The 23,699-nt window shown below is 40.5% G+C and overlaps 1 protein-coding gene across 1 annotated transcript; it reads left to right on the forward strand.

Moving 5' to 3' along the window:
- Nucleotides 1-8,320: 8,320 nt before the first annotated feature.
- On the forward strand, nt 8,321-22,967 carry LOC138744900 (tumor protein p53-inducible nuclear protein 2). Its single transcript, XM_069901714.1, has 4 exons — nt 8,321-8,591; nt 17,956-18,153; nt 19,692-19,836; nt 21,513-22,967. Exons 2-4 carry the CDS (start codon nt 18,027-18,029, stop codon nt 21,754-21,756), a joined length of 516 nt encoding a protein of 171 aa, XP_069757815.1. The 5' UTR covers nt 8,321-8,591; nt 17,956-18,026; the 3' UTR covers nt 21,757-22,967.
- Nucleotides 22,968-23,699: the final 732 nt, after the last annotated feature.

Here is a 23,699-nt window from a genome sequence, read left to right on the forward strand (position 1 = left end):
CGGACAATTGGGAGAAAGAAAGTAATATTTTGGGGATAATATAATCAGCAATAAACTGAAGGAACTCAGTAAGTTTCACGGTATCTCCAGAAGGAAGGAATTGTTGGTGTTTCAGGTCAAGTCCCTGCATCAGCTGAGCTCCAAAATGTCCAATCCTCCTGCTTTCTGCAATGTACAGCAATTTTATCAATCATTTTCTACAGTTTAACTCTGTCTTTACTTTCTCTGATCAGCCATGTGTTTAAAAAAGATATTTTTCTACACATTATTTCCTTTCTGCTCGCCTTAGCCTTTACCCCAATGTCCCGGTCAATGTATTCTTATCAGGGGTTCTCTGCTCGTTTCCTTTCTGTAGATTATTAATAACTCCTTTCTGGTTGTATAAAAAAAGTTCCAAAGTCACTGTTTCTCCAATTGGTTCCTCAACACAATGATCTCGAAAAGCGCCTCAAACGTGGTTCATCAAACCATCTTCAGCTTTTTGCAGCAAATGATAAACAAAATGTACTGGAAACATTCAGCAGTTCAGATACCACCTGTGGAAATGAAATTAATAAAGACCCTTTTTGATCTTGTGAGTGCTTCCAGCATTTTCTGTCCATTTGAATTTCACACAAGAATTATTAAATATGATATGATATGAAACAACAAAGGATGCCCGACAGCTGTGCCAGGGCCTACATGGCATAAGCTGCTATGAAACCAAATCCAGTGCAGTAGGAGGCAGCAAAGCTTCACTTCTAGATGAACTCGATGCCTTCTACGCTTTGACCCCTGCTCAAGGAAGGACCACCACTACACACCCCCCACATCCCCTGATGACCCCCTACTGTCAGTATCCAAATATGACATGTGGATTACTTTCAGGAGTGCCTCCAAGGAAAGCATTTGGTCTAGACCAAGTACCTGGTCAAGTACTGAAAAACCTGTGCTGACCAACTGACTATTTTATTCAACAGTGCACAAAAACCCACCTATTTCAGTCTTCAATCGTACTGGTGCCCAAGAAAAGTGTGGCAACATGCCTAAATGACTATTGACCAGTGGCACTCGTGTGTTTTGAGAGGCTGCTGTAGAAGCATATCAGCTCCTGTCTGAGCGGCGACAGAGATCCGTTCCAATTTGCCTACCACAGCAATGAGCCTAAGACGGATACCGTCTCATGGGGTCTACACCAAACCCCGTCCAGTGAACTCGGATTCATTAGAATTCTGCTGTATTGACGACTGGTCCCACCTCCCGGATCCTCCTCCTGGGGCCTGTATATAATCCTGGTTTCCCGCCTAAACCCAGAACCCCTCTGAAGTCTGTTCACGAACCCTACCTGTGTTGTAACCTAATAAAAGCATTTGTTCTCCCTCCAGTCGAGTGTGAGCTTTTATCTATACTACACCCTGGAGGACCTTGACAGCAAGGATCCATACATCAGGGTGCTATTTATTGATACTAGTTTGGCATTCAACACCATAAACCCCTCAAAGCTAATCAGCAAAGACCAAGACCTGGGCCTTAACACCCCACTGTGTTATCCTGACCTCCAGACCCCAATCAATCAGGATTGATAAGACCATCTTGCTGTTTTGGTTGGTGAATTAAAATTATGTTTTGCCTGTCCATTGATTAAATGTCACCAGAAGTCCATTGGACTGCAAGACAGGTTGAATGTATTGTCAGATTACCTTTATTATTTTTCTTGATACACATGTTTGCCATTTTATCATCCTTAAATCCCAGGAAAACCTGCATCGAACTTATCCCATAATTTTAATATCCCGTAATTTTAATATAGGATATGCTTTAACTATCGGAATATTATCTGCAGAGTTTCTGGGGAAGATGTGACTGGGACTTATCATTAGAAATAATTTTGATGTGAACAAAATCTGTAGTAAACTCTGAATGTACTGCTAGTAAATTTCATGGATATTCAGAGTATCTTTTGGATGGGTTTGCTGTAATTGCAAAAAAAAGCAGTTGGACTTAATGGAATCATGTCACTACATTACCAGATCAGTATGAGGCATAACATGCTAATATAAATTATTTTAAATAATATAAGACATGGAAAGAATCATTAATTGGAGGAAAATCTGGCTTCAGAATTGGACCCAAATTGGCTAGGTTTGAGCAACAGTCACATGCTCATTTGTGAATTCAGGATCAGAAACTTAACAAAACTTTTGATTTAATAAAATGACAGTCAGAATATTTTTTTCCCCAGGGTAAAGCTGTCAAAAGCTGTTGGAAGGGTAAGTTTAAAGGAGATGTGTGGGGCAAGTTTTTTTTACACAAAGATTGGTAGGTGTCTGAATTAGGCTGCCCAGGATACTGGTGGATGGAGACATTCAAGATTCCTTTATTGTCATGTAATAAAACAGGTGTAAAATGACACAAAATTTGCTTTAATCTGCCATAAAAGCAAAGAGATTCACTGTCAGCAGAAATTTCCCAGCACCTCTTACATTCAGGGAAAGAGAAAAGAGGAGAGTCCCCCGGGGTCACTAATGTCCATGGATTCACCTCCAGACACGTGGCACCCTCTGGTTCTGCTACTTGGTACCCTTTCAGCCAGTCTTGAGGACATCACAGGCCGAAGGTCATGTTTCTGTACAGTACTGTTCTATGTTTTATGTAAAGGTAGATTGTCAATAGCAACCACATTATTTTCTCTCCAAAATTTGGCAGCTCTAAACTGGTGTGATGTGAAGAGAGGTCCACTATTCTGGCCTATGCCCCAAAGAATGCCTACCACTAAAGTTTACTCGTGTTTAATTGACGCTGATTGCTCGAGCGTCAATCTGCCTCTAATAAATAAGGCTAGATGTCACTAAATGTTGATTTTAGTGTTATAGTCAAAGATGGAAACCAATGGCAGAATGGTGTTCATATCCTCTAGTGATCAACTATAGTATAAAAATATGTTTTTCTCTTCAACGCTGACTACAGCAAATTAGGTCCCATCCAACCATCTCTTTCAGAAGCTTACTTCAATTGCATTGTTGACTGTTATAATAAAAAATGTTCAGGTTGGTTTCAATTACTATTTCTTCCTGGGCATTGGTCTACACAATAAAGCTTCTTTGTTTTATTGCCAAGTTTTCAGCTCAGTTTTCTTAATGACACCTGAGCTTATAAATCTCATTCTTAGAATTATAGAACCATAGAAAGCTACAGCACATAAAACAGGCCATTCAGCCCTTCTAGTTTGGGCTGACCATTGTTCATCTAGTTCCAATAATCTGCTCCTATTCTATAACCCTCCAGACCTCTCCCATCCAATTTATTCTTAAAAATCAAGATCAGGTTTTCACCCACCACATCAAATGGCAGCTCATTCCACACTTCCACCATTCTCTGAGTGAAGAAGTTCCCCCTAATGTTCCCCCTAAACCTTTCCCCTTTCACCCTAAATCCATGTCGTATCATATTTATCTCTCCTAATCTCAGTGGAAAGAGCCTAACCCTAACCTTAACTCTAACCCTTTCTAAACCCCTCATAAATTTGTAAACCTCTATCAAATCTCCCATCATTCTTGTTCGTTCCAAGGTGTCAATTATCACCTTATTTATATGTTTTCTTTTCAGTTCTCCAAACCATACAGTATATTCTTCTTTATTCTTAAAATACCAATAACTAATTATTAAGATTTTCATTTCATGTTAAGGCAATTGCTCCCATTGATATAAACATTCAATAAAATTTGGCCAAGCCCTTGTGGAAAAATAATTCATGAGCCAGGTCTTTTGGGTTCAAAATGTTCCTGTCATATTGCAATTATACTTTGACAAAGTTAAACATCCTTCCTTGGAAGACAATCTGGTGCTAACCGAGCTAGATTTCTTGCAAATATCTACAAAGGTTGAGAGGAAAGAAATGAATAAATGTTTATACTTTAACAATTATATATGCTTCCAGGTTATATACAATGTGTAAAATCTAAAAATCCATCAATTAAAATAGTTACATATTTCAATTGTAGATGTTACATTTCTTCTCAGAATTGTACTTCAACTGAACTTTGAATTCATATTTGATGATGTATCCAACAGTTATGCAATACAGTTCAACAGAGCCGCTGCTGTAGATCTCATTTCAAAATGTGATGATGCAATTGGAATATGATCCCAGTAATAGCATACACTGTCTTCTATAATTCATACTGCTGGTGTAGGAGGAAAATATACATGCATGTCCAGTAGGTGGCGTGAGAGAACGTCAATCCGCTGGGCATTGATACAAGAACATATTGCTGATTCAGGATGAGAGGTTATTATTGAAAAGAAATGAAGTATTACTCCATTGTATTTTCACATTTCTTAGTATGTAATAGTTAAGAATGTTCCCATTACAACTACAACACAGAGTGATGAATCTGGGAAATTTATAGCACAGTGGTTCTCAACCTTTTTCCACTCACATAAGTATTCCCTGTGCCATCGATGCTCTGTGATTAGTAAGGGATTGCTTGATCTTCCTTTAGTGTGATATTAGCACCATTCTCTTCTTTACCGTCAAACCAAGACCACCCGTAAATTGGAGGAGTAACACCTAATATTCCGTCTGGACACTCTCCAATCGGATGACGTTACCATTGACTTCTCTAGATTCTGCCAGCCTACTTCCCATTCTCCCTCTCTTCCCCACCTCTCTGTCTTTTTTCCTTGAGCTCTCCACCCCCCTTCCCTCTCTATTCACAGAGCTATCCCCCCTCCCCCTGTTTGCTACTGTGCTCTCCCTCCCTTATGACAGTAAAGAAGAGAATGGTGCTGTCACACTAAAGGAAGATCAAGCAATCTCTTACTAATCACAGAGCACCAATGGCACAGGGAATACTTAAAGTGGGTTGTGGGTGGAAAGAAAATATTTGAAAACCACAGTTTTAATCATACCTAATTGACTGGTTATGTGTACGGTTTCATAACCATATAACCATTTACGGAGCGGAAACAGGCCATGTTGACCTTTCGAGTCCGCACCGGTTCACTAGAACAACTCCACTAGCTCAAACCTCCCGCTCTCTGCCAATAACCCTCCAACCCCCTCACCTCCATGTACACATCCAACCTTTTCTTAAATGACAGAAGGGACCCTGCCGCAACTATCTCATTCGGAAGCTCATTCCATTCTGACTCCAAAGGAAATAGGTCAACGACAATTTTTCTCAAGCAAAATAGTTCAGTAACAATTGGGTCTAGGGCAATGATTCTCAACCTTCCCTTCCTACTCACATACCACCTTAAGCGATCCCTTACCAATCACAGAGCACCGATGGCACAGGGATTACTTAAAGTGGTATGTGAGTGGAAAGAAAAAGGTTGAGAACCACTGAATATTGCATAAAAGGAGCCCTTTCTGCCAATAATGACAGACAAAAAAATAAATGATTTCAAACTCTGCGGTCTCTAATCAGGTTATCCTAGTTTCTAAACTGAAATGTTGGTTTGTGTAGGTTACTGCATAATATGTGCTCATCGGTGTACTTGTTTCATCTTATGGAGTTTTTGTTTCCACTTACTTTTCAGGCAGTGAATTGAATAAAATTTAGGTGAAAATATTTAGTTATAACTCATCCTTAATCATTATTTTGATGCCTTGCTGACCTTGGATCTTTCCTGTACCTCCTATTTAACCCTCACCACATCTCCCCTCACCCATCTTCATTCTAAATAAAACAATCCCTTCTTAGCCAATTCTCTCCTCATCACCAAGATTCCCAGCCTTAGTAACATCCACGAGAATCTTCTCTCCGTCCTCCCTCATGCGTCAATTAAATTGTGTTATCTGCTCAACACAGGGAGGATGGGAATTTGCTGACTGGGCATTCTGTGAAGCAAAGGAATGTTAGCTAATAAAAGCAAGTAGCAACAATAAATACATTTAAAACAACATAGTTTGAAATTAGCCAACTGGAGGAACCACTACCAAAAGCAACATGGTGTGTTTCAATATCAACTTTGGTCAAATGTCTTGTTGAAAAAGTAACATAAAATATACAATTTTCATTGATTCACATCAAGATGTCAGTGGTCAGATGCCATGAGTTGCCACAACTTTGGTTCAAGAAGCTAATCTTAAAGTTCCTTAAAGAGGGAGAGAAAGTGAGGAAGATTGAGGAAGAAAATTCCAGATGAAAAACTATGATCGGTTGGAGACCACAAATGGGGTTTTAAATATTAGGTGTACTCCTCCAATTTATGGGTGGTCTTGGTTTAACAGTGAGGAAAAGAATGGTGCTAATATCACACTAAAGGAAGATCAGGCTGAGAAATGTGAGAGAATAAAAAGAGATGATTAAAAAGTTGGCCATGTCCATCTACAGGACATTTTAAGATCATTAAAGAAAAGAAGGGTCCAATGGATAGAAATTGCCAGTCAGCATTCTGGTAAATACACAGAATTGCAGCTACCTCAGCATCCATAGGAGGCAAAGATAAATATAAACGTTTCAGATCTGAGCCCTTTATTAATGTATGAACTTCTCTTATCCCTTGAAGAGATTTCACAGAGGAGCAGCCGAATGGAGTGAAACAAGAAAAATTAAATGTGCAAAAGAGCTGGAGAAACTCAGCAGGACCCATAGGAGGCAAAAATATAAAACCAGCATTTCAGGCCTGAACTCCTCATCAACATTTTGGGTTTGGACCTTTATTGGTGGTTGCTCCAGCTGCTCGTTGAAGCTCCGCCTGTGCTGGCATGGTTTCCAGGCCAGGAGAAAGTCCGCAGTCATTGTGATCTAGGCAGAGGATGAACTGAACCTCGGAGAGCAGAGCATCCACTAAAAATTCTTAAAGGGCAGGCAGGAGAAATCTATTGAATGGGCAGTTCTTTTGTTCATAGACCTAGGGCTCACAGTTCCTTAACGACGGAGGTGTGTTGTCAAGCATCTCACAGTCTGGCACCTCCAAATATCCACAAGTTTTTAAAAAAACAATGCTGGATAAACTCAGCAGGTCAAACAGTGCACTTTATGTAGCAAAGATACAGAAACATAACCAACATTTCAGGCTTCGGCCCTTCCTCAAGGTATGACAAAATGTAAGCAGGTGCCTAAATAAGATAGTGGTGGGGGGGGGGGGGGTGGGGTGTACAGTTCAACAGGTGATGGGTGAATGGGGGAGCGAGCATAACAGCAAACAAGGAGAGGGGGAATGGTTCTGTGAATGGAGAAGGAAGGGGGTGGAGAACTGGATGACAGAGGAATGGGGAAGAGAGGGAGAACGGCGAGTAGGGTAGCAGAAATCAGAGAAGTTGAGGATAATGCCATCCATCTGGAGGGGGCCCAGACAGAAAATCGTGTTGCTCCTCCAATTTATGGGTGGTCTTGGTGGGACAGTACATGAGGGCATGGACAGACATGTCCACTACTGGTGAGAGCCACCAGGACTTAAATGCAATGACAAGGCAGTATATTGCCAACCCACAGTAGGAAGTAGATGGCATTTTTCAATATATGATGTTCATAAACAATTGGCTTCACTTAATTAACTGTAGGTTATATCAACATCGAAGTACTCGAGATGCCAGAGGCCGATAGCATCGAATCCAAGCTGCTGAAGATCCAACTGTGCTGGGTAGGTCACGTCTCCAGAATGGAGGACCATCGCCTTCCCAAGATCGTGTTATGTGGCAAGCTCTCCACTGGCCACCGAGACAGAGGTGCACCAAAGAAGAGGTACAAGGACTGCCTAAAGAAATCTCTTGGTGCCTGCCACATTGACCACCGCCAGTGGGCTGATCTCGCCTCAAACCGTGCATCTTGGCGCCTCACAGTTCGGTGGGCAGCAACCTCATTTGAAGAAGACCGCAGAGCCCATCTCACTGACAAAAGACAAAGGAGGAAAAACCCAACACCCAACCCCAACCAACCAATTTTCCCTTGCAACCGCTGCACCCGTGTCTGCCTGTCCCGCATCGGACTTGTCAGCCACAAACGAGCCTGCAGCTGACGTGGACATTACCCCTCCATAAATCTTTGTCCGCGAAGCCAAGCCAAAGAGAAAGAAGAAGAGATATATACCTTGGTGAAGGGCTCAAGCCCAAAATGTTAGTTGTGTATCTTTATCTTTGCCAAAAGTACACAGTTTGATCTGCTGAGTTTCTCCAGCAATGCGTTTTTACTTCAAACTACCAAACATGCCAAGCTCGTAGCATGTGGAGCAGCAAAAGTTTTAATCATACCCAACTGACTCGCTTCATAACTCCAAAGGAAACGGGCCAATGACAATCTTTCTCAAGCAAAATAGTTCAGTAACAATTGGGGTCTAGAGCAGTGATTCTCAGCCTTCCCCCCCACCACATACACCTTAAGCAATCCCTGACTGATCACAGGGCATAGAAATTGCTTAAAGAGGAATGTGAGTTTTAAAGAAAGGTTACCCGCCCCCCTGCCTTAAGGCAATGAGAGAAGCTGATGGCCTTTCATTGGTTCGAGCAGTTTGGGGCCGGAGCCCAAGCTGCGGTGGAGCCCGCTCCACAGACAGACACACACACAGCTGATGGAAATAAACTGGAGACTTCATTAACAAGCCTTGGATTGGTGTCACCTTCAGCCGCGTATCTCTGCGCTCGTCGACCGAAGCTGAATTGCAAGGTATCCTATTTTTTGGGGGTTTGAAAACTGTTTGCAGCTTGTTTTATTTCTTTGGCAAAGTTCTGTTTCAGTTCCAGTCGGGTTTGGGTTCCAACCTCACCATCACTTTCCATGCAACTCCCGAAGTAGTTAACTTTAAAGAGATTTTGCCCCTGACATTTTTATTTCGTGACAAGTTGGGGGGGGGGGGGGGGGGGAAGAGTCTCGCTTCTTTTTGGGAAAGATTGCTCATTGTTTCGAAGTGGAACAAGTTTAAACACGTCTCACAGTCCGACTGCGGTTCAGCCGCTTTCCGGGCTGGGCATCTGCAAGATACCAAAGTTTTAACTCCGCTCAAACTCGCTGAAGTGTCTGGACATCTGGTGACGGCCCGTCCACGAACTCGTCTCCCTGCTTGCAGCCGAGTGGGAGTAAAGATCAACTCATGATTGAATGGTGCGGCAAGCTCGATGGGCTGAATGGCCTGTTTCTGCTGCATTGTCTTTTGATCTTGCGCCTTAGTGAACATTTTGCTTTCTCAACACCACCACCACCTTTCTGCTTCTCCTGGTGTCCAAAAAGCCATCCTCTCCACCCCTTCGAAGACTGCAACTTGAAAAGTGTCCCACTGGTGACTTTCCCCAGTATCAATGCAAGGTCACTGGTCTGAAACATTGTCTCTCTCTCTCTCCAGTTCCTGCCTGATCTGCAGAGTTCTTCAGCATTTCCTTTGGTTATCTCAGATCTCTTCCAGCTGCATCCCCCACCACCCCGATTTCAAATCAATTAAGTGCATCGAAGAGAGTCCCTGGAAAATAGGCAAAGACTCTTAAATAGTTTAAAAAACCCACAGAAACGCTAGAGAGATTCAGCAGGTCACACAGAATCCAAAGGAGGGAAAGCATTGACTGTAAAGAGGTTGCACATTCTCCCCGTGTCTGGAAACATAAGAGTATCTCGTCACCCCGTCCGGAGGCTGCAAGACCTGCTGAGTTTTTCTAGTGTTTTCACGACAATCACAGGGTCGGCAGACTTTTTGTGTTTCATAACGCTTAAATATTGTCCACTGGCAGGATTCTTCAATTATCTAAATTTATTTCAATAGTAGCCTTATCAAAACAGCCAATGTTAAAGTTGAGTTAGTAAAACGAGAGCCTCCGGACGGGGTGACGAGATACTCTTATGTTTCCAGACACGGGGAGAATGCTTTCCCTCCTTTGGAAACTTTGTGACCTGCTGAATCTCTCTAGCGTTTCTGTGTATTTTTTTTAACAATTTAAGAGTCTTGGCTATTTTCCAGGGACTCCCTTAGATGCACTTAATTGATTTGAAATCGGGAGAGAGGGAGAGAGAGAGGACATTGGAGCAGAAATAGGCCATTCAGCCCATCGAGCCTGCCACACCATTCATCACGAGTTGATCTATTCTCCGACTCCACCCTACTCCCTGGACTTCTCCCCATAACCTCTGCATTCAATGTCCTTAATATTTTCTGCCAGCAGATGGGCGACACAGTTTGTGTAGCAATTGGCTCAATGCTATTACAGTGCAAGTGATGTGGGTTCGAATCCAGCATTGTCTGTAAAGAGTTTGTACGTTCTCCTCGTGTCTGCGTTTGTTTCGTCTGGTTTCCACCCACCATTCAAAAACATACAGGGTTTGTAGGTTAATTGGTGTTTTTGGGTGGAGGGCTTATGGGCCAGAAGGGCCTTTTACAATCTTAAAAGAATAAAAAAAAGACGTGCCTTCCCCACTTCTTCCCTTTCAGCATTCTGAAGGAATCCTTCTCTCTTTATCTCCTTGATTAACTCTTCCATCCCCACCAATATTCACTAACCTCTTGCAACTACAGGAGGTGCAGTGCCTTCCCCCTCCTACAGGGAGCCAATATTCTTTTAGGTGAAGCTGCAATTTACTTGTAATCTAAGGTGTTGCATTTATCCTTCATGCTATGAATGGAATTTCAGATAACCAGACTGCTGTACGAGTCAGAACTGGTCAGTTTGAATAAAATCTCATTGTATTGTTTGAACGTTTATCTTGATGAGCTGGATATGTAATATTGTATTTTCAGTTTTGTACCCTTCATTCTACTGTATTTATTATAAAAACCAATAAAAAAAAAAAGATTGGGAGAAAGAGTCATCAATTTCAAATAGCAATACAGTTTTCCCACTCCACAGGTACTGGTTATTTTCAGCATGGGTTATGGTTGACACAGCAGTTAGCACAATACCCTTTCAACACTAGCGATCTGGACCGGGGTCTGAATCTCACACCATCTGTAAGGAGTTTGTACATTCTCCCCTTGTCTGTGGGGGTTTTCCCTAGGGACTCTGGTTTCCTCCCACCATTCGAAACATACCAGGGGTGTTGGTTAATTGGGTGTAAATTGGGCAGTACAGACTCGTAGGTGGAAATGGCCTGTTTACTGTGCTGTAGGTACAAGGACTGCCTAAAGAAATCTCTTGGTGCCTGCCACATTGACCACCGCCAGTGGGCTGATATCACCTCAAACCGTGCATCTTGGCGCCTCACAGTTTGGCGGGCAGCAACCTCCTTTGAAGAGGACCGCAGAGCCCACCTCACTGACAAAAGGCAAAGGAGGAAAAACCCAACACCCAACCCCAACCCACCAATTTTCCCCTGCAACTGCTGCAACCGTGTCTGCCTGTCCCGCTTCAGACTTGTCAGCCAGAAACGAGCCTGCAGCTGACGTGGACATTTACCCCCTCCATAAATCTTCATCCGCGAAGCCAAGCCAAAGAGAAATCTAAATTTAAAAAAAAAATCAATTTTCCTTTCTAGTATCCAGAATCTTCTCTCAGTTCTAGCGTTTTCCCCTTCCTCTTCAGTTCCTTCTAACTACAATGCATCCAGGCAGATCTGCTGTCACTAACAAGTCTTCACCATCCTCCATCATCAGTATCATCTTTATAATGTCATTCTGTTGCTCTTGGACTTCACCAGCCTTTTCCTTTTGTTCTTTGTCTCTTCCCCTCTGCACTTTAAAACATCATGAAAGATTATTGACCAACATTATTAACTCATTCTCACTCCACAGATACTGCCTGACAGTTGAGTGTTTCCAACATTTGCTGCATTTTCATTAGAATTCCAAATGTTGGGTTATTAATAGAATTAGCATCAAATAGTCAGGAAAAGCTGCTTGTCCAACACAGCTAAGATCCAGAGGTGGCTGGATCATTGGAATTTCAATGTATTTTTGTGATGTATTTTGTACTTGGTAGTTATGAAGACACTATATCTCAAACTGGTGGCTGAAGCGTCTGGTTTCATGGAAAATCATGTTTCCATGTGAAATGGCTTTTTATATTCTACTGCCCTGCTCTAAATAGTAAATTGAAGCTGATAAAGGAAAGTAATTTCTAAAAAAAAGTCTCTGCACAATGAGAAACCATGTTCCTGTCTGTCGCAATGCCAAGACTGGAATTCTAAATTAGGCTTGGAAAATGAGCTCCGCACGCACAGAAATAGTCGGCTTGACTGTAATTAATTGATAATGTGTAAATATGTGCCTTGACTCATGGAAAGTGGGATTATTTGCGTATAATTGCAAACAACTTTCTGGCTGAATCTCTTGTGACTAATTTAGTCTTTGAATTCTAGTAAGGGGAATAGTCAGCCAATCACAGGGGAGAGTGACATACATCGTACAATCATACCCTCTTGCATACATGCTTTCAAAGTGCCTGTTAAAAATAGTTTTAAGACCAGAACACTTTGTATCTAACTGGCACTTGTGTATACTTGTTGTTTCTTTTGGAAGCTAAATACTTCTCAATCTGCTCTTTATTTAAGGAGCGTTTTTTTAAAAATAAATTGCTGTTTTATTAGATTTAAACTCATTTGCTGATGTTTTAGGTTTGCACATAATGTATTGAACCTGGAATCTATGCTCAAATCAATTTTAAATGAGCAGAAAGACCTACTATAAAAAGATCAAGCCAGTAACTTAAATTCCAAACCATAACAGCAGTGCTTGCTGTAGTTGCTGGCCAGATGAATGTGGGTTGTGTTTCTGACAAAGAATCAATGAGGATTGTCATTGATGGTAACTGATGATGACATTGACCTAGTTGATACAGTTGCTACAATGTACTGATGCTGGAGAGTGTCAATGAGTAGAAAGTTCAACAGCTGGATCTGATAGGGCAAGTAGAGAACATCAAGCTATCATCTTGGCTTGTGTCTTTTAGATGTTGGAAGGATGCTTTGAATACTAGAGGAGAAGCACTTCTTGCCCAATTCCTTAGCACTGTGGTGATCACTATTTATGTGGCAGGGAGGGTTTAGTAATGGAGATGGAGTGAGCTGTGGTTATGGGTAGGCTCACCAAACTAAAGCAAAAGCCAGAATTGATTCAAATTGGCGTACTCTTTGGCAGTCCCTCAGGATTGAGAATGACTTGCTTGCACTTGTGGGGTAGAAGATGCCCGATAGTGTTAAAGTTTCATGCCTTTCAAACCTTAGAACAAACTTCAAGACCACATCATTGTTAAGAGCACCACTTTAATAGTTTTGCAAAACTTGAACTCCGTTAACTCAAGGTGTGCTGTAATTGAACAGCTGGTCTTTCAGTGAGTTGGCCAACTGGCCAGACTCCTCTGCTTATATATGGTTCTTTGAGACTTCTCTGTCCTTGGTCTCAGCCAGTGGTCAAGCTGGTTCCTGTTCTTGTCTCCTTTTTCTGACTCTGACACCCACATTCTGAAACCATTAGCTGTGATCACACATTTTTAACAAGACTTTCATTCGTCCCCCAAGAGATTTCACGATTCCTGTGACTCTAACATAAGATGAGCAACTAACATTTGTAATCTGGTACATGAGACATAGTTTACACTTTTCCATCATCCTGCTTTTATGTCAAAGAGACACCTCCTGTTCTCTGCTTATTCCTTGAGGATTGACTCAGGCCCAAAATCTTTACCTCGTATGGATGTTGCAAAGCCCGCTGTTCCTCCAGTATTTCTGTGCATTTTTACTACAATCACAGCGTCTGTAGACTTTCATGTTTCACTCTAAACATTTATCTTCTCGGATTTGTTCTTGAGAGTCACATCATTAAACTCCAAGTTAATGGAAATTTACTAGCAGGCTAGGATTTTCCCAGCAACATACATCATGGGGCCTTTCACTTCTCTTAAAGTATTTGTGATTCTCTGCATTCTTTCACAAGGTTTCACAAGGTGGACATTAATTAAAATTGTTCAATCTATATCTGTCTACACATGGCAGATCCTTCCTTCCACAATCGTGCAGATGGCTGGGAAGTTCCTTTCTCCATTTTCATAGCGCTTCAGTGTCCTTGTGATGCATGTACAAAGCTCAATGCTATTTCTAATGGACCAATGATGGCCCAGAAGAACTTCTTTAAGAATGTTCCTATGTACCCAAATGGTGATTTTTTTTTTTAAAGGAGTCTGATGTTGGGCTTGCTAACAATCTGGCCTTCCTAATGAATTCAATTGTGGGCAGCTCTACCAACATAGTTTGGGTAGAACCTCCATATTGGGAGAGGACACTGATGCTGGTTCATACACCTCCTATTGAATGTGGAATCGAAATTGGCTTTAGCATTAGTATTGGTTTTCAGTACTTTAAAATGGTGGCTGTAGGTAGTCCAGTCCTAGAAGTATGTGAAAGGCAGGATATACTACCTGGTTGACCATGAGTTTGTGCCAGGCCAGGTTGTGTTGGACAACAGAGTTACCATAGTTGGAGTTGGCTCCTATTCTGAAGGTGGTAACAACTATAATCAGAATTTATTGTCATGAACGTGTCACAAAATTGATTACTTTACAGCAGCGTTATAGTGCCAACATTTATATAAACCACATTACAGAATTAAAAATAGTGCAAGAAAAAGATAAAGTAAGGCAGTGTATTTGGTTCATCGTTCATTCAGGAATCTGATGGCAGAGTGGAAGAAGCTGTCCTTGTGCCGCTGAGTGCTTGACTTCAGGCACCTGTACCTTTTTCCTGATGGTAGCAGGGACAAGAGAGCATGGCCTGGGTGGTGGGGGTCCTTGAGGATAGAGACCACATTCTTAAGACACGCCACTTGTAGATGTCCTTGATGGGGTGAAAACTGGTGCCTGTGATGTCGCAGGCTGAGTTAACAACCCTGTGGAGTTTTTTTATTGTCCTGAGCTTTGGCACCTCTATACCAGACAATGATGCAACCAGCCAAATGGCTTTCCATGATACACCTGTAGAAATCTCAGAGTCTTCTGTGGCCTACCAAATCACCTCAAGCTCCTCACAAAGTAGAACCACTGGCGAGTCGGAGGTCCCCGGTATATGCTCCTCTTTTCAGATTTGTGACCAAAGCTCTTCCCTGCCATGTTCAGTAGGGATATGGATACTGTCCATTTCTAGGGCCTCGTATGGCATAGTGACTTGTGAATGGTAGCAAGGAAAAAAATGAAAAGAATCGAGTTGAGGATAGAGGCACCAATTGAGGAGATCTTCAAAGTGCTCCTTGCACCAAGCATTGACTTGTCTCTTTGACCCTAATTCTCGGCTCTCGGTGAGCTGGAGCTCCACGCTGATTTTGTTTTGCATACTTTGATGAAGGGCTCAAGCCTGAAATGTTGACTATGTATCTACCTTTGCTACATAAAGTACACTGTCTAGCTGAGTGTGTCTAACATTATTTTTATTTCAACCACTTCCATGTTTTATTAGCTGTGGGAGTTGGTGGGTTTGTTGAAGATGTCAACAGAGAGTTTGCCTCCTGAGATGGAGACATTTTGTGAAGATAACTCTTTTCCAAATTGTCCTTCTAGACAAAGTTGTATCTACTAATGGAGTTGTTTTAGTGAACCCGTACGGACTTGAAGGGCCAACATGGCCTGTTTCCATGCTGTAAACGGTTATATGGTTATATGGTTACTTGCTTGTCCTTCCAACTCAGGGCAGTGATGCTAATGTAAAGTGAGTTCCTGGGTGATTATAGCAGAACAGTGTTCAAGCTGATCATTACTAGACCTCTTCTTAAGGGTCCTGAACTTTAGATTGTGGAGTGGAAGTTGCCAATGTGTTATTTCTTTAATGTGGGGTGGCCATTTCTCACCATTTATCACACGGACTTGGCAAATGACACACTGTCGACTAGCCAACCAACTCTGGTGGTCCTTCACAAGGCCAAAAGGTGAATTCCACTTTGTTCTGCCACGGCTTAGTGTCCTGATGTTCATTCTGCTGAAGATTGTGGTGTTCCCACCAAACACAACAGTAGAATTGCGCAACTGTAAGAATCCAGATTCAAAAACCTCTTTAAATGGTGTTTCAAATATCAATTACTGCCTAACAAGCACAGATTGAAATGTGCAGCATCTCATTCTTTCAGAATTAATTACTTGGACATTTCTTTCTTTTTCCTTCTTCTTTGAAATTTTGAATTTAAATTTTACACCACGTGGCTCATTGAGGATTCTTCCATTCACCACGCTTAAAATAGCTCCTTGATCAATACCTTGCTGCTTGGGCATCTGCCGTCAATCATGAGTATTCCTTCATCGCTGATCACAAAACCCAGGCCATCATTTTCCTTCCTTTGAGTGACCTGAATATGTGAGTGGAAAATAGAAAATTGTGTCCTTCAAAGGTGACTGGTCAGTGGAGCTATAGTGGAATGCAGAGCAGTTGTGTTTATTGTTTAAATCCTTGACCCCATTTTGGAATGGCATCCAGTGCTGGCTAATTTTAAAAAAAAAATCTAACTTTTAATATTATTGTGCACTAGCTGTGGGAAATGAATAAAACCATTGATTTATACTTGCGTGGACAGACCTGGAAAGGCCATAGCGTTATGCCATTCTTTTTAACAGGGTTTGCCTGTTTGAATCAGTCCTGTGGGCAATGTAAACTGTTAGGATATCACTCATGATGTATTTGATCATGTGTGTGAAGAACTCTGAATAAACCAGATGTAACTGCTGGAAATCTGCCTGTTTCCTACAGATTACTGTGCTTCTTTCCCACGGATACTGGATACATGAAACTCATGGGCACGAATGGGACACCTGGTTTCCTCGTGAGGTCAAATAAGATGGAGTATGCAACCCAGTGCATCTTTCATTCTGATGCCTGAGTAACCCCCTTTTGTTTATATCTCCACATTTTGCAACTGTACCTTCTGTACAATCCTTTGTCCCATAAATTTTACCTTTTTATACTTTGCAAATATTCATACTTTTCAAAAACCTGTTTCAGCCTTTTATTCATCTGCCCTATTATCTATCTGCATGTGGGTTGGTGTTGCGTGCTGCTCATTCTCCTTGGAAGCACCTGGGAAGTTGTGCAAGGTTAAAGTTACGATTATAAATGCAAGTTGGTGCAAATTCAGATAGACTCAAGATTGAATTAGAATCTCTTTTTTTTTTGAAGACTTTATTTAAAATTTTATAACATAAATACAATAAAGAATTACATTTAAAGAAAAATAGAAAAAAAAATTAAAATAGGTATGATTACAATATTACATCAGAAAACTACACAAAATAATCCCCCCCCGTTAATTGTAACACAATATTAATAGTCTAACTTCAAATTAGTCCAATCCTCCCCCCCCCCAAAATAAAGAGTGAAGAGTTAATAAAATTGACAATATTATATATGGAAAAAAAATACCCACTTACAAAAAAAAAAGAGATAAAACTTAATCTAAAAAAAATTCTAACAACAAAAAAATTGTCAATACTAAAATATCACACTTAAACATATATTTAAATCAAACTTAAATGCATATAATTAGCAAACGGAGTCCACTTTAACTTATAAAAAGACATCTTATCCTGAATTGAAAAAGATCTCCTTTCCATAGTCAAACAAAATTTCATTTCCAAATACCACTTATCTAAAGTTGGTATATTTCTATCTTTCCAAGTAAGTGCTATACATTTCTTAGCCACAACTAAAGCTAAGTAAATAAATGAAATCTGATAATCCTCTAAACCTAAATCGATTAATGATTGCATGTTCCCTAATAAAAATATATCGGGATCTAATACAAGATGGATATTATAAACTGTTAAAAACAGATTGAATACCTGAATTAGAATCTCTTCTCATGGTAGATGTTGACAGATGTTTTAAAGAATGAGCGCCCAAGGAAAACTCACACAAACGGGGGGAGTGTTCAAATTCTTTGGAGACAGTGCTGGATTCGAACCCTGATCGCAGGCACTGTAACAGCATTGCATGAACCACTATCCTAACCATGTTGCCTTGGATGAAATCTACTTTATGATTGTGTTATATGTCATCTTTGTGAATTATCTGCATTTTTCAAAGTTTAGCTGTAATTAAGAATTATACAGTGTTATATTTTGCTAACAATTTTTTTCTCCATTAGGAAGAACAACAGACATTTAAGACTTGTTGCAAGTATCGACTTTGACCAATATTTTCATAGATCAATCCAGCATGCTTGGAAAGCTTGTTTACTATTTATTGGGGGAGAAAGATGGAGATGACTGCAAAGAAGAGGGTGACATGAATAACATTCTATATGAAAATGTGGAAAATAACTGGATTATTGTAGATATCCAAGGTAGGACAATGATCTTTTGGTCTATTCAGAACCTCCAAACTGATGAGAAAGATTTGTAAGGTCTTGGGCATAGTTTGTCAAGTCTAATTTATTCTCGATTGATTGCACGAGTACAACCCGACGAAACAGCGTACTCTGGTCCTCAGTGCAAAACACATGGCGAGTCCCAACACCGATACAAACAATACGTGTGCAGGACAAGTGTTCATATATATTAGTTCTGTCTCAGATGTGAGTGTGAGCAGTTTCTTGGGTTGTTCAGCCTTCTCACTGCCCGTGGGAAGAAGCTGTTCCTCAGTCTGACGGAGCTGGCTGCGATACTCCTGTACCTCTTTCCTGATGCGATCAGCTGAATAATGCTGTGTGCAGGGTGGAAGGGATCCTCAATGATTTTGTGGGTCATTTGCAAGAACTAAAGGAAAAATTAGAAGATATTTAATCATTGAAATGGTTATAATACTTAGCAACTGAAGGCAACAAATAAATTAATAAATAGCAAATAAAGAATTGTGAGTTCCTAAATGTCTGTTTTTGTCATTACGAAAGGAAACAAAAGTGATGTTTTATCAGTTTCATTGCTACAAAACAAATCCACAAAATATAATGACACAACCAAAGTCATCTTCAAAGCCACAGCCAAACTGTTGCTTGAAGCAGACAGGGATGTGAACGTGCACACAGCTGTTCTATTCAATCTGCTATTAAATTCAGTGATGACATATAATCAGAATGGCTGAAAAAATGTTATAACTTTGTGGATTCGTTTTTTTTTTAATTGAGTGGAATAAAATAGCTGCTTTGTTGATGAATCCACATAACCAAGGGTCAACTCACCAGAATTTAGTCAAATCAGTAAAATTCATGATATCCACCCCAATTAATTTCCACGAATACTAAGTGCAATTGGCTCAATAACTTTTCATCAGTGAGTTTGAGGCTTTACCAGGACAGGAGGTTTGCCAGCCTTTAAATTGTGGTTTTTTTTTGGTAATTTATAGCAGATCGGACGTGGTTACACACACAATAGCAATCAAATGTATATTCCGAGTACCTCAGCATTGAGGATGTCTTGAAAAGGAGTTTAAGTCATAAGATTCTGATTTGTTTCACATGGTATCCCTCCAAGAACATTTTGTTTATTGTTCATTAATAAATATGCTTGAGATTTGTATCTTCACTCAAGTGCATTAGAAATTTAAGTATTGCTGCATTCCAGCTGACCCTTGGCTGATCTCCTCCCAACATTGGGAACCACTCTGGATCCTGTTCGATTCTTCATTAATTTAACAAAGAGAATCATTAAAGTTGAGCATTTTGCAGAGCATGATCCAAGTTTTTTTTTCCACAGGTCCGATTCACGAGATATTTACTTGGCCATCTATGAATATGGAACATCGCATATTTATTATTTAGTAGGGGAAGTGTTTTAGTGCTAATGTGTTCCAAGGTTTTAGATAAAATTGAGGAAATATTTAAAAAAAACAATAATGAAAGGATAAGATTGCTGAATTGTGAATTTTGGTACCTCCTCATCGCAGCTCAACATCCAGTGGTGGACCAGGAAATTGATCCACTAGAAAATCTACTGATTGAGCACCCAAGCATGTCTGCGTACACTCTGAAGAACAAGGACAGAGACTGCAATGAAGAAGCTGAAGTGGACGAGAATCTGCAGGGTCTCAGGTTTGTAATACGAACCTGGAAAGGATTAGATTTAAAGATCCTGTTCCAAAAGCCAATGGACTGCTAAAAATATCCTTCTGAAGATATAGTTTGATTGCTATTTTGTAAACTAAGTCATCTATTTATTGAAGTGAAAAATTGTTTACTGTATATACTCATGTAGTCTGTGTTCAAGTAATTGTGAGCTTGGGTGGATGGGCGTCTGAGGCGAGGATCCGTGGTCGGGCCGTCGGGACCTCAGATGTGTGAGTGGTCATTGTGAGGATCTGTGGTCGTGTTGTCAGGAGCTTGGATGGACAGGTGGTCGGGGCCAAAAATAGCGAGTCAACTTTTAAATGGGTAATTCGGAAAACGTGTGGTTTTCTGGTCAAAAACAAAATATGTGGTAGGGGGGTGGGGTGGGGGGGGAGATGACTATTACGGCTAGTGTATCACTCATTGATTCAGCCAGACAGGGCACTCTCGATTGTATTTCTGTAAAATGTCAAAATGGGGCCCTCCTCAACCTCCTTTGGCACTGCTGAGCCTTCCTGACTCATGAGGTGGTGGTGTGGGCCTAGGATGGGTCATCCTTTACGTGAACTTTGTGCTGTCCATCATGATGGATGGAGAGTAGTTGATCTCCTGAAGTCCACAATAATCCCTTTGGTTTGTCCACAATGAAATTCTGGTTCTTGCTCTCGCACTATTTTATGAGCTGCCCCTATTCCTTTCTGCAAGGTGATTCCTTGTTCTTGCTGATGAGACTCTCCTCCCCTTGAAGACACAATTTTTGGCCTGTCCTTTATCATTTCTGGAAAGTCTTTTGAAATTTACTGAGTTGTGATCACTTTTTCCAAAGTATTCGCTCACTGACATTTCATCCACTTTGCAACATTTAAGGCCAGCTTGGGGTAATGCGGTTAGAGCAACGCTATTACAGTGTTAGTGACCCAGGATTTAATCTTGCACTGCCTATAAGGAGTCTGTATATTCTCCCGTGACCTGCGTGGGTTTTCCCCGGATGCTCTAGTTTACTCCCACCCACCAAAACTTGAAGTGTTGTCGGTTAATTGGGTGTAATTGGCCGGCATGGGTTTCAATGGCCAGAATCTGCTTCTAACGTGTTGTAAATAAATGTTTAAAAAGTTAAAGATTTAAATTAATTATCAGAATTGGCCAATCAATACCCATTTCACTTTGAGAATGGTCACTGTTCTCCAGACTACAGCACAGAATTGGAGATTGTTCCAGAGGAAATAGCTCATGAATAAATAATAACACTTTGAGATTTCTGTGTCTTGTTAATCAATGTATATGCTCTGTAGTGGACTTTGATAGAAATTAAGAATCCATTGAGCATGTACACGTTACACTAATTATGTCTGATTAGATGGGGAGCGTTCCCTAAGAAAATGATTGAATACAGCTCTTCCTGATATGTTGAGTGTCTGTTCGGTAATATAATAGTGAATTACAGTATTGATTGAAGGAAATTATGCATTTTCTATCACATTGTTATTCCCCTCCATTATTGTTGTTTTTTCTTTGTTTGCTACAATTAAAATAGCTTTATAGAAAAGTGGGTATATGTTGCAACATATCCCTTTTAAAGAGGAGTTAATAGTGTTTCTGCAAATATTCCATTGAATAGGAATGCAACCTATTAAATTTGGTTCCTTTTTTTTCAATTTTAGAGCTGTTCCAGTTGTCTATCATGCCCCCAAAAACATGTCATCTTTGATTGAAAAGAGTGATGTGATTTGTAGAAATCATGTTCACTTCATGCAACGTGCCAGGTTACATGGAGAGCACAAGAAACTGAATCGCAATTATCTTCTGAGGCAAAGTCGAGCATGGAAATGGCATTCTGGTAAAGAGAAAACCTCCCGACGCTTTAAACAACCACTTCCACACATTTCAAGATATCCTAAGAATTAAGAAAACTCTCTGCATAGTTGTTTGGTAAATTTCACAAGTTGTAATTTTTGTGGGGATTTATCACTAACTCTGGAGAATCTCTACAGATATTTAATTCAAATTGTTTAATTCTTGCACGTCCAAATCTTACACCTTTCTTGGGAGTTCTCAGCTCAAAACAAAAATCTCATGAAATGGGGACCCTGGAGTTTTCCACAAGACCTGGATTTGGGCTATTCAAGGGCTGTATATACTCATGTAAAAGTCAAAATTTCCAGACATTTTTAAAAAATGTTAAATTTATGGGATCGACTATTGCATGGATACTAGTTCTGAGGGGCTGAAATTCACTAATGCATTTTGGCCAAATCATCCCAGCTGCTATCCATGGGTGCCTTTACATCCGTGAAAGGTAGGCAAACCAAGCACCATGTTTACAGGGCCAGTGCTCTAACCACTGAGCTATTGGAGCCATAGCACCATGTTAATGTAGTTATTTTAAGTACCCATTTAAGGTTACTGTACTTGCAGTAAAGTACTGTAAATTCATATTGGCCTAGTTTACCATACACAAGGAATGGTGGTGTGATATACCTGGTACTGACTCCATAATGGGGTATTACAGAATAATATGAATGAATTTCAGCCTAGCTTTGCATTTGAAAACAGCAAGCATACAAACTGTTCTGGCTTTCGTAATTTTAGGGTAGTTACGGTATTAATTCCCATTCAAGGATATAGTAATTATAGTGAAGAAAATTTGAGATTTTTTTAAGCCAAAAATAGGGGTGGACTTTTACATGAGTATATATAGTAAGGGGCTTTCAATATTCTCTTTTCCATTGTGGATAGTGATGTTCAGTAACCAAGTTGTTGGGGACAAACTGAAGAATTACTGCTAGGATTCCTGCTAGGTTTGCTTTGCTCCAAACCTGTTTGTGGCCTCTGGCTCCTGAGAGCAGTCACGGCTTCCAGTGCTTTCCTCACACTATGGGTTGTCACAAAGCTAGCAAAATAGTTGCTGAGTAGCCATTGCCAGCAGAAACTCGATTCTTAAAATGAAGCAGGTTTTCATGAAAACCTGTCAAAGTGTAGAAAGATAAAGTTTTAATAGTTTACCTGCAATGAAATTTTCTCTCTGACCTTTTTAATTTGATCAAGGAAATTGTTAAAAATGGAAATTGTTTTGTTAACTAAAAATATAATAAATCTACCAAGACTGTATAATTATGCATACTCTTGCAGTGTCTTTATATATATAAAAAAGTTGGAAGAAACTTTTTAAACATTCAAGTCCCACAGTGATGAATAAATGTTAAAGATACCACGAGGAACTTGTTTTTGTTCAAATAATATCACAGGATGTTATTGGAGGGGAGCTAGACCTGTTTATGTTCTCGCCTAAACAATGACATTTTCAGAAGTACAAGACTGTCTTGGTGTAGGCCTCATTTTTTTTAAAACTGGGATTGAGCTGTCATCCTCTTGTCTTTGACCAGTGTGAAAGATCTTGTCCCGTTCCCATTAAATGTTCCCAGACTTTGTACGACTGATGTTCACAAATTAATCCTGATTGAATATTTTCCTTTGGTAATTAAAATATGTTGCCATGTAGTGAGGTCACTACAGTTATAGCTTTCGGTTATAGCCCTAAGGCTGTAGCTCGAATCTGTAGGAGAAGAAAGATGTAAACACCAGTAGAGTACATTCGACACTGAGTTTATTCAGTGGCACCTCTGCTTTTGAAAGTCAGCTTGGCTGCTTTACCACTGGGGTGTAGCGAGAGTGGGCCAGCTGCCGATTGGTTACCTCAGATGCCCGGCCCCCTTTGATCCACCGGTGGTGATTGGCCAGTTTCACCGCTCTGCCGGTGGCCTATGGAAACGGGCATTTCAGCCCGCATGATGCTTTGCCAGTTGCCACACTTGTCCATTTCCGCAACAGCCAACATATTCTCATACTTT

Source organism: Narcine bancroftii, chromosome 10, assembly GCF_036971445.1.
Source record: "Narcine bancroftii isolate sNarBan1 chromosome 10, sNarBan1.hap1, whole genome shotgun sequence".
NCBI lineage: Eukaryota > Metazoa > Chordata > Chondrichthyes > Torpediniformes > Narcinidae > Narcine > Narcine bancroftii.